This window comes from Lathyrus oleraceus, chromosome 6, assembly GCF_024323335.1.
Source record: "Lathyrus oleraceus cultivar Zhongwan6 chromosome 6, CAAS_Psat_ZW6_1.0, whole genome shotgun sequence".
NCBI classification, from domain to species: domain Eukaryota; kingdom Viridiplantae; phylum Streptophyta; class Magnoliopsida; order Fabales; family Fabaceae; genus Lathyrus; species Lathyrus oleraceus.
This window is the reverse complement of record NC_066584.1, coordinates 325,201,919-325,213,256: the sequence shown is the minus strand read 5'-3', so window position 1 is coordinate 325,213,256 and position 11,338 is coordinate 325,201,919. Positions and strand designations below refer to the sequence as shown.

General features: G+C 35.0%; 2 protein-coding genes across 2 annotated transcripts; both read right to left on the bottom strand.

Moving 5' to 3' along the window:
* Nucleotides 1–3,166: 3,166 nt before the first annotated feature.
* On the bottom strand, nucleotides 3,167–5,306 carry LOC127096828 (microtubule-binding protein TANGLED). The gene is made up of 4 exons (XM_051035366.1): nucleotides 4,985–5,306; nucleotides 4,753–4,895; nucleotides 4,325–4,386; nucleotides 3,167–4,212 (listed from the first exon to the last, which is right to left on the bottom strand). Exons 1-4 carry the CDS (start codon nucleotides 5,063–5,065, stop codon nucleotides 3,326–3,328), a joined length of 1,173 nt encoding a protein of 390 aa, XP_050891323.1. The 5' UTR covers nucleotides 5,066–5,306; the 3' UTR covers nucleotides 3,167–3,325.
* Nucleotides 5,307–6,189: 883 nt separating this feature from the next.
* LOC127093521 (kinesin-like protein KIN-14S) lies at nucleotides 6,190–11,003 on the bottom strand. The gene is made up of 12 exons (XM_051032463.1): nucleotides 10,799–11,003; nucleotides 10,624–10,716; nucleotides 10,396–10,541; nucleotides 10,181–10,277; nucleotides 9,815–10,078; nucleotides 9,435–9,711; nucleotides 8,539–8,700; nucleotides 8,152–8,367; nucleotides 8,028–8,065; nucleotides 7,734–7,897; nucleotides 7,530–7,643; nucleotides 6,190–7,423 (listed from the first exon to the last, which is right to left on the bottom strand). Exons 1-12 carry the CDS (start codon nucleotides 10,809–10,811, stop codon nucleotides 6,470–6,472), a joined length of 2,538 nt encoding a protein of 845 aa, XP_050888420.1. The 5' UTR covers nucleotides 10,812–11,003; the 3' UTR covers nucleotides 6,190–6,469.
* Between the last annotated feature and the right edge of the window lie 335 nt (nucleotides 11,004–11,338).

Genomic DNA, 11,338 nt, shown 5'->3' with positions numbered 1-11,338 from the left:
CATGATTATACCTATTTAATTTTTTTGATTTTTCTGACACAATAATGAAAATAAATGGATTTAAAATAAATAAAAAATCAAGTGCGAACTCGCTCATAAAAATTAAATTGAATGCACCAAAATAGTCAATGTGAAATAAACTTATTGGAAAAATACAGCGTTTCTTTTAATTTTGAAATAAATTTTGACCGGTTAAACAGGCTTGAGCTGAATAAAAAGGTGGTAGAAAAAATAACTGAAAAATAAATCGAGCACACCAGATTAAACTACGTGAAACGTAGATTAATGAAATTGATGTCTAGAAGCTTGATTTTAAAATTTTTCGTTTACTGATTTAACGCACATCCTTCGATTAATTCAATCGGTTTTGTCTGTAATTTCCAAAAAAATTATTTCGACTGATATTTTAGGCATTATGCGGTATGGAATGCATGGTATGCTATGTAGACATGCAATAACTATGATTAATGTGTTGAATCAGCGATTCAGGGTCAAAATTGGGGTATGACAGTGAGTTTATTACCATCAGCAATTTGTATTTGCTGATTGCCATTATAAGAATGTAAATTGTGCAAGTATTCAGAGGAGCCCGTCATGTGATTGGATGCACCCGAATCAAGAAACCACGGTTGAGAAACATTAGAAGGCTTACCCTGAATTCCCAAGGCTAAAAGAGCATAATGTACCATTTGTTGAATCATTTCAGGTTGTAGACCACCGCCATTAGATGCACCAGTACTAAGAGGACCAACTGTAGAGTTGGTAGTGGCATGGAATGCTTGGGCTGGACGTTGTGTTGGTCGGGGAGGACGCGTGGGACAATCAAAGATGATATGACCCTGTTGTTTGCAATAGTTGCAAAACTTCTTACTGCAGCTGCGAGCAATATGTCCAAATTGTTTGCAATAAAAACATTGGACTTGTCGCATATCATGACCCTTTCCTTTGCTCTGAGCAGCATATGCAATTGTCACGGGTTCGAAACTGACAGCATCATGAGACATAGTTCCTTGAGTAAGCAGACGTTGTTCTTCCCTGAGAAGTTCACCAACACAAGTATCCAAAGAAGGAACATGATTCCTATTTAGCAAAGCACCTCTGACAACCTCAAATTCTGAACGAAGTTTCATGAGAAATTGATCTCGCCCACTGGTGTTGTAAACTTCTTGAACAATCGCGAGGGAGGTCTTGGGAACCTTAGCGTGTATAATAGCGGAGTGTTCTGTCCAGAGATTTAGAAAACCAGAATAGTATTCTTGAATAGACAAGTCACCTTGTTTATAGTTGGCTTGTCTAGCTTTAACTGAAACCGCTTTGCTGAATTGTCCTGGTTATAAATGCGCTTCAAATAATTCCACATTTCTTGAGCAGTTGAAAAAGAGCGCAAATTATTGATCATCTGAGGATCAATACTGTTGAGAATCCAAGTGATGATTTGAGCATATTTAGTTTCTCACACATCTAAAGCAGTTTTCTCCGTCGGTGCCTTAGAAACATCATCTAAATGACTCCATAATCCCTTTCCTCTAACATACATCTTAAATTGAAATTCCCATGCCGAATAATTTTTGCCGGTAAAATGGACACAAAAATTATTTCTTTCTTTTTCGGAAGCCATCTAAGTTAGTATGCAACAAGATTCAACATCACTAATTGATAAATTATAATAATAATAATTATTATTATTATAATAATTATGATTATAATAATAATCCAGCAACAGTAAACAAACCAAATACTCCACTAACAGTATAGTGTCCACAATCCACAAACAGTGCAACAAGAAGATAACCAAGATAATCCACGAACCGAACAATCCACAATCCACAAACAAAGCAAATGCGATTTTGAAGAAGCGGCAGAATCAAAAGATAATCACGATCAAGAATCCCAAACCAAGAACATCCAAGAACAAAAAAAATCAAAATTGTAACCGAAAAAAGCCAAACACGACGGAGAATCACGATTTGGGAAAAAGATCGCAAAACAAACCGAAGCCCTAACCCTAGAATCACGATGAAATCTCCACGAAACAAATTCCACGTTGATCGATCAGAGACCCATAAACGATGAACAACAAAACTCGATTAGAACCAGAAAATCACAGGTTTGATCGCGAGGCTGATACCATGTCAGGAAAATAAGTTTGATACCTCTCTCATTATTATTTCTGGTATATATAGAGATTACATGGTTATACAAGTATTTACACTAATTAATTACATTTAATGAGAACAAATCAATTTTTGATTTGTTTCCATTATTCTAGGAACAAACTCTTAATCTATGAATGATTTGTTTCCCTTATTCTAGGAACAAACCCTTAATCTATAAATAAACTAGTTCCTATTCACATTAACTACATTTCAAAACACTCTAATACAAAAGTGTAAGAGAGAGAGAGAAAAAAGTCATATACAAACTTAAAGTGATTTTGACTAATGCGTTTTGGAATGAAGAATTTGAATCTTATATATAGTCTTGTATTCCTCCTTCTTTCACAAAACTAAACGATGTGAGACTTCAAAGAAGAACGTATTTTATATATAGTCTTAAACTCACTCTTAATTCACAAAACTAAGCAATGTGAGACCTCTTCAACATATATATTTTCAAGCAACCCCAACAATCTTTACAAAATAATACATAAGTTTTCATTATCTTCACCGACAATCATATTCCACCATAAAAAATATCAACATATATTTTTCAACCGATCTCAACACAAAAAAATATCAACATATATTTTTCAACCGATCTCAACACAAAAATCCTAAAATCTTGAAGTAATAAAAGGCTTTCCGACAATGCAAAGTCTCTTATGACGTAGTGTCTCTTACTACGAAAATAAGAGATCTATTGGAGATATAGGTTGAACAACTGACTTATTGTGACCAAAACTTCTCAAGAGACATTCTTTTTTGCTATACATGCATCTAACCCATGTTCAATAATGATCAGGTTTTCCTTTTAGATACTCTACTTTGTTGAGAATTGTAGACGACTTAATCCCATATGCAAATCACAAAAACTCATTAAATATAGTAGAATCATACTCTCCGCCTCTATCAGTTCTCAAATTACTTTTCTTCTATGACTACTTTTTTAAATACTTCAAATGCTTCTGATTTTTCCCTTTAGAAAATAAATCGAAGACTTTTTAGAATAGACACAGAATTTGTGAATTCACTTGAATGAATGAAGAAAAAATATCTATGGACATAGGAATCCTCAACAAAAAAAAAAAACACACACACACAAGAATACAATTATTATGGACATTTTTAGAAACCATAGTGAGGAAATACAATCAAGGTCTATGTTCTTAAATTCTTCTAGCAGGGAATTGAACTGTTGATGCTGGGCGTTGTTTCAGTCCACTTACAATCCCATCACTCTTCTGTGCAGTTTTCTTGCTCCTTAATGGAGAAACTAATCTTGTAGCTAATCTCGAAGGAGAGAAAGATCGACGGAATTTAGACGCGGTCGATCTCTTTGGAGAATTCTTGCTCAAACTTGCAAGTCTAGTTGGTGAAATAGACACATTTGTGCTTTTGAGCTTCACTTTGGAATTTGAACCTGGAGATTTAATCAAAAACTTGTGTGGTGAAATAGACACATTACTAGTTCTAGTTGTGCTTTTGATCTTGACTTTGGAATTTGAAGGTGGAGATTTGACCAAAAACTTGTGTGTTGTTGTTGTTGTTGTTCCTCTATTGCTTGAAATGATAGGAGACCTTGTTTTGCAAAACTGTTGCTGCTGCTGTGGCTGTGGCTGTGATGATGAAGAAGAAGCATGAGTTGACATGAACAAAGGGTTGGGAAAAAGAACTGCTTTTTTAGCCCATGGTCTATTCCTTGGAGATACCCTATTAGCCAAAGACAAATACTTGTTATTTTCTCTATCAAAATCTCTAACTTTTGGTGGAGAAACCTTAAAAGTGATTCTTGAACGAGCTTTTTGAAGTGAGGGAGAACCATCATTGTGTAGTTTTGTTTGCTTCTCTTTCTTCCTTCTAGTCCTAAGTTGAGTGTTCTCAAGGTCTGTTTTCTTGCTTGGCCTTTGAGGAATTGGAGTTTTTGGATCCTCTTTGGAAGGAGTTTGGCAATTAACTGCTGAAACAAGTTCTTTTGCAAATTGACTAGCATGTAAAATTTCTCCAATGGTTTCTCCTACAAGCATTGCAGGCAGTGACATTCTTCTCCATTCACCTATATAAGAGTTCACAAGTCAATAGAAATTTCATTATCAACTGATAAAAGAGTTGTCTATAAAAAAACTCATGGTTTTAAATTTTAGTTTGGTTTTGCTAGAGAAACAGACCTGTGTTTGGTGTTGAGGGAAACTTTCCCACAGGAGATTTCCTTGTGGAACTATTCTTGATCCTTGATAATGGCAAGAAAAAGCAAACCCAGTTTTGAGTTACTAACAACTAAGAACAATAACTGTTGAAATAAATAAATAAATTAATCGAAACCTATGAAACACAATGACATGTCTAAGAACAATGACATCTCAGACACTTGTATGAGACTCATACTATATATGTTATAAAAGGTACGACCAAGTGTATGACAAGTTAGAAGTGTCTGAGAAGGCAAACAAGTGTTCTCTAAAAAAATGTTTTTTTTCTTTGCTTTGTCTAACACCTCAAATGACACTCACTCTCACACAACAGTTCAAATTGTCAAAGTACTTGGTTCATAGATTAAAACAAAAAAATGGCAATGAATGAAGCAAAGGAAAAGTACCTTAGTGATTCTTGCTTGCACCTGAGACTAGTTCTGAGATAACCTCTGGTGCTACGAGGGCTGAGATTGGCCCCTGAAACCACCTTGTTTCCACCAGTTACAGTGTACTGTAATTCTTGCAGCCGAGCCATGCATTGATCCACCTTCAAAACCCAGAAAGAACAATTCACAATCAAAAGAAGAAGAAAAAAAAAGAACAAAATATGGAAATTTATCCGTCAGTAATAATTACCTTGTTTAGTGTTTCTCTAATGAGAACAGGATTGAGAGCAGCTAAAGTTTTCCTCAGTTTTGGTGGGGTTCTTGCAACCATCTTGAGAAAACAAAACCAAACACAAGAGGTGGGTCTCAAATTAGAATTTTCAATTCAATCACTTACACTTTCATTCACCCAACCAAAGATTGGATCTGAACTCACTCTCTCTCTCTCTCTAACTTGGACCACAAACCTTTTTTGCTTTTGGTTTCAGAGTTTGGCAAGCGTTTTGATGTGAAAGAAAGACAACAATGAGTAACGGTTTGTTTTACAACGGTCGAATCGATGAATCTATGTCTTAATGAGACAGGTGCAACGGCTATATCTTTTCTTTTACTTGGGACCTGGGTTGACTTATTAGAAACGTATTGTATTAATTCTAATTATTTCCATTTAGAAATTACTTTCTAACTAAAATACTACTTGGCAAATTCTAATTAAACTGATATTAGTAGTTGTTTTATTTTATTCGCAAGGAGATTTAAATTTTGTAGTGTTACAAAACTTAATTCTTGTGATTAAACTCCCACATCAAGTATATTTAAAAATTATTATTCTTAAATATAATATTTAATTTAATAAATATTATTCCTAAAATTATTCTAATGAGCATATATTTTTTAGAACCTACATATTTTTTATTACATAAATAATATTAAGGTTATGTTTGTTTGAATAATTTTACAAAATTTAAGTTAATAAAGAAACTCGATTAAGCTAATTCAAACGGGCCTTAATTACATTTAACTGTTTTAAAATAAAAAATACAAGAGATTGAGTCTAGATGAGATTGAGTTTTGGATGAGATTTTTCATTTTTCTAAGAATCTGAATAATGCTAGACCTATCAATGTTATTGGCATGGCCTCTTCAAATACATACGCATTCTTTTACTATACTGATATGTATGCCATTAATTTCACTTTGAGACTTCAGGGTGTTTGCAAAACAAGAGAATGGCATGACCTCTTCAAATACATCAGCGTTAAAGGAGACATGAAGTTGAGTTTTTGTATGAAGGACACAAAAATAACAAGAGAAATGAACATCATTTGGTGAGTGCTACTTGGAAATTTGGTGATTGCTACTTTTTACACTTTTTAAATTAACAAGAAAAAGACCAATAATGCAATGAGAGAATGAACATCATTTGATCGAACAACACTCAAACAGCAGTTGAAATAACAAAAACAAATTATATAAATTGAACCAACACTCATTAACAAGAGATCAAACTTCAAATACATCAAAGGATTTATAATGAAAGAAAGTTAATTGAACATGAATTGGTTTATAAGATGAGAAATATATGCAATAGTGATGATTTCAGTTGTTTTTTAGTTCTCTTGGCTTGAGAGAACTCCATACTAATGATCTCCTTTGTAGCGCAACCGCATTTGGATGCCTACCCATATGTGAACCTGCCTGAGCATGAGCAGATATTATGAATAAAATACAAGGTCTACTGCAGTTGAGATGGCAATAATGATGTTTTTTGTTTGGCTCTTTGCGCGAGAGGACTCCAAACTACAGGTTTCCTTTGTAGCGCAAATGCAGACGTGAACTTGCCCAGACGTGAACCTACCCCACCATGTACTGGACTGCCCATAAACTTGCTGCTGCTGCCTCTAACAGGTATTGGGGCCTGAGCATGTACCGGACTGCCCATAAACCTACTGCTGCATCTAACAGGTTGTATAGGTGTTGTATCAACTGATGTTCTCGTCGCAGGCAATGGGACGAACAAATTTGAATATCGACCCCTTTGACTCCTCATTGTTGATGCACTGCTTCCCCCGGTAGTCATTTCAGATGTTGGATCCGGATGGAGTGTAGCAATGGAGACTCGCCTCCTTGGCTTAAGGATCTGCTTTGTTGATACACTGCTTCCCCCGGTAGTCACCACTTCAGATGTTGGATCAGGACAGAGTGTAGCAATAGAGACTCGCCTCCTTGGCTTGAGGATCTGCTTTGTTGATACATTGCTTCCCCCGGTAGTCATTTCAGATGTTGGATCAGGACGGAGTGTAGCAAGGGAGACTCGCCTCCTTGGTTTAAGAATCTGCGTGGTTGATTGTACAGGTGGTCTCATGGCAATGGATGCCCTGCTTCTTGGTCTTGCAAAGCCTTCAGTATCTGCTGTCACTGAATTTCTTCTGGTAGAATTTTCCTTTCCATTCATTTGATGAATGTTTGTGTATCTCGTTGATCTTTTAGGAGATGGGAAAGGGATAAAATTTGTTATCCTTCGGAGGGGCATTCTAGAGTTTGAAGGAATCAGCGGTGGTCTTTTATCTGTCACGGTTGTGTGTTTTAAAAATGTTGGTGGTTGAGCTGAAACAGCAGCAAGTGATCTATTTTCTTGCTTTAGTCTAGTTTTTCGTTCTTCAGCGAGCTGATTCTCAAGGTCCCGTACCTGCCAAATCGTTTCATAGTTGTTGAGTATGATATAGATATGAACATGAAGGTACAAAAACAATTTTACATTTAGGAGGCATATGGAGCTAACATTGGATTTATACCTTTTCCTGAAGGCTTTTACAAGTAAATTCTTTCGTAGAAAATCGGATTTGCAATGATTGCAGGCTCTCCTGTAGTTTCTTTATTTCCTTCTCGTCATGTTTGGCCTTTTCTGCCTTTTATGATGACAAAGATGTATGAGTTTATGCAATGAAAAAAGAACATGATTATGTTCTTTTTGAAAGCACAATTATACTTGAGCTTACCATTTGCTTGTTCTTAAACAGATCGCTGAGGTCTACTTGTTTGCGAGCAGGACCACTCTCGATTCCACGGACACGAGTGGCGAAATTCAGCGAACATAATGTCTCTCCTAAGTCCGCTGAGCTTGGACTAACTTGGACAAACATTAAGGTTTTACAATCTCCTCCTGCATTTCAGTCCAGGTCAAATCTTATTAATTATGTAAAGCAGAAGTTGCAGCACTGCATTTCAAATCACAAAAGGAAAGGTCACTTGAAAAGGATCATAAATTTTATATTGCTGAAATGAAATCTCACCTAAAGAGCTCTGGAGTATGTGAGTAAGCTTTGAGTTTCTGCCTCAAATAGAAAATACAAAATGTTAATGAGATAAAGGAGCATTATACAAGTATGTGTTTGATGGACGAAAATAAATTTTTACCTGTAAGGGATGTGGGCTGCTTTGGAAGCAAGTGCAGAAATAACATCACCAAGTGCCGAAAGAGACTTGTTAATGAATTGCGATTCCTTCAGTCTTTCTCCCTCAGCTTCAGTTTTTCCCACACGCTCACTACCTGCTAAGTCTACTAGCCAAAGGTGACTCCTTGTTTTCTGGCCATTAATTAAACTCTCCCCAACAACAGTTACTCGCAACAAGCTACATAAAAAACCACCACCTCCTCATTGTCTCATTGAAATAAAAAATTACATATAACTCAAGGAGAATAATATTGATTAATATGGCTAAAATATTTAGTAACTAATATTTGAAAATTGAAAATAAAATATAAAATGAAATATCTAACTGGATGTAAGAATCAAGACATACCAATGAGATCGGCTGCTCTGCTCATTAGCAGAAGTGGATCCAACAGATCTGACTCTGTTTCCAGTCTTGAGCAATTCCCACACATCTTCTGTTCCATGCACCTGAGTTTCAACAAGTCCTGGAACTTCTTGTGTTCCTTCTGCAGCTTGCTTTATCTCCAATCTTAAGTTAAAAATTTGTTTTCCTCATCAGTGATATCTCTCCAAAAAACAATACAACAAAATTTTATGCATGTTGGACATTTATTAGCTTGACAATTAGAGGAAAATTAACCGATTGAAAATTTTATATTCTACATCATACTTTAGAACTATGAAATGAAACTAGTATAATAGTTCTCTTTTTCTCTCAGACTCATTATCCAGCAAAGTTATCTAATCGCAATTCTCAGATTTTTTGTTTATTGAGATCACATGAAATGAATGTGATATCCTTCTGCTTGCTTTATATCCAATCTTAAGTTTAAAATTTGTTTTCCTCATCAGTGATATCCTTCTACTTGAGATCATATGAAATGAATGTGATATCCTTCTGCTTTATCTCCAATCTTAAGTTTAAAATTTGTTTTCCCCATCAGTGATATCTCTCCAAAAACAATACAACAAAAATTTTGATGCATGTTGGAAATTTATTAGTTTGACATTAAGAGGAAAATTCATTTCAAATGCAGAACCGATTGAAAAATGTATATTCTACATCATACTTAGAACTGTGAAATGATACTACAATAGTTTTCTTTTTCTCTCAGACTCATTATCTAGCAAAGCATTATCTAATCGGCATTCTCAGATTTCTTGTTTACTAAGATCATATGAGTTATGAAATGACTGTCTATTTAATGAACTAAAAATTACAATGCTAAAATGATTAGAGTACTAAGAAGAATTAAAACTCACTTCTTCGGCTGGGCAGAGTTTTCCACCAAAAGATCTCTTAACTTCTCATTATAAACCTCCAGCATACTAACATGCAACTGATACTTCGTTACACCCTTTCTCTCTTCAGTTATCTTAAATAATTCTTCAAGTGTTCGGTAGTTAACTCCCCTCTCTTCAGGTGTTCCCTCCATTGTAAATGTTTTACCGGTTCCGGTTTGTCCATAAGCAAATATACAGACATTAAAACCATCCAATACTGATGTAGCAATAGGTTTAGTTTGCAAAAAAACAGCCTCTGCATGTAAATAAAATAACAGGACACACATTTGATCAGCTTTGAGAATGAAAACAAAATAGCATTAATGCAACAATATCAAAAGTTGTAACTCCTAATATACCTTGGTTATCTTCAGGCTTAAAGACATGATCAAATTTAAACGACTTCTTGGAAGAATCTGAGTTAATGACTTGAAGCTCATTGTCCAGAGTCGATTCAAAATTGACAATAGATGTATACCCGTTCCCAGTTTCACTTACACTTAAAGGTCTGCATCTGCAGAAAACCCTGATATTACCCTTAATTTCTATTATTTCATTGTAAAGTCGCTTTCGCTCAGAAGATTCATCCAGATACTTCTTCTTCAAGAGTTCATATTCAGAACCTATAACCAGATAACAACAAAACTATAGTTCAAACTAGCCAATAACAAGAACAGACATCATTCAATTGACAGTTTTATCTAGGTTTTCTATGAGAACCATACCGAGAAGCTGAATAGAGTTCACAACACCAAGGCCTGAAAAGGACTCAGTTGTGAATTTCACGTGATCAGATAATGCTACGTGCTGCTTCTTCAAATCCTAATGCAAGAAAGAATAACAAAATAAACTGAAATTATGAGAAACATAAAACAAAACCCTGTAAACCCAAATCTACTGAAAAATGCAAAACACAGTATGAAGAAGCAGAGTCATTCACCTGAACTTTGGTACTCAGATCAAGTATTTTTTTCAAGATCGGAAGCGTATGACCTAGATCTGGCGAATTCTCATGGATTCCATTAGAAATGCTGAATTCTTCCATCGAATCAGAGTTTTCGTTTTCTTCCTTCGATTCAGCATTATCTAATTAATTGAAAATTGATGTTTAGGTTTTGGATAATAATTGAACAAAATAGACTTGAATCAAGGATGTTTGGGAACTAACCTGGGGGAAGAGCGTTTGACGATTGCTTGAGTTCACAATCTAGTACGAAGCGTTGAAATTGTTCGGCGAGCAATTGAATTGGATTGCTTTGATCTGCAAGAAACAGCAATTAGTATCAAAGAGTAAAGGCAATTAAGAAATGAATCGTGTGCGGAGAGAAGAGAGAGTAATTTACCAGTCATTTCCATAGGCTTGTGATGAAGAAGATGAAGATGATGAAGAAAATGAAGATGATGAAGAAGATGAAGAAGAATCTGAAAGATGAAAGCAAAGAATTGAAAAATCTTTCTCGCCGAGAGAAACAGTGTGATTTTTGAAATTTTGCTGGTGAGGAATATTCTAGAATTCTGTGTACAAGTTTGAAATGAAATTTTAACGGCTATATTCATTCAATTTGACAGGAGCGTCCACCGTGCCGGTTTCGAATTTATTTACTGGGCCTTGGTAGTTAATCTGGTTATTGGGCTCGGAAAGTTTCACTTTTGAACATTGGAGTTATTACTCAAACCCCCTTTTTATTTTTTAAATAATTCGGCCAAGAAAAACCTTTTTTTATTTTATATTTGACAAAAAAAATACTTGTAGATTATTACTGTAAGAATAAATAAGCGATTATTTTATTTCATTCAAATGTACGAGGAAATGTGGTTACAAAATGCGAGGGTGGGGATTATTTATTTTCTTAGTCCTAACCAGCTTAGAAAATTTTTATTCT

Bases quoted from the DNA above. Each gene is read 5' to 3' on its own strand.
- LOC127093521 (XM_051032463.1), bottom strand. The intron at 10,542-10,623 runs GTTAGTTCCCAA...TCAATTAATTAG, and splicing joins GTCAAACGCTCTTCCCCCAG to ATAATGCTGAATCGAAGGAA. The intron at 10,278-10,395 runs GTGAATGACTCT...TTCTTGCATTAG, and splicing joins ATCTGAGTACCAAAGTTCAG to GATTTGAAGAAGCAGCACGT.
- LOC127096828 (XM_051035366.1), bottom strand. From the start codon at position 5,065: ATGGTTGCAAGAACCCCACCAAAACTGAGGAAAACTTTAGCTGCTCTC. The intron at 4,896-4,984 runs GTAATTATTACT...TGGGTTTTGAAG, and splicing joins TTAGAGAAACACTAAACAAG to GTGGATCAATGCATGGCTCG. The intron at 4,213-4,324 runs GTCTGTTTCTCT...ACTCTTATATAG, and splicing joins TCCCTCAACACCAAACACAG to GTGAATGGAGAAGAATGTCA.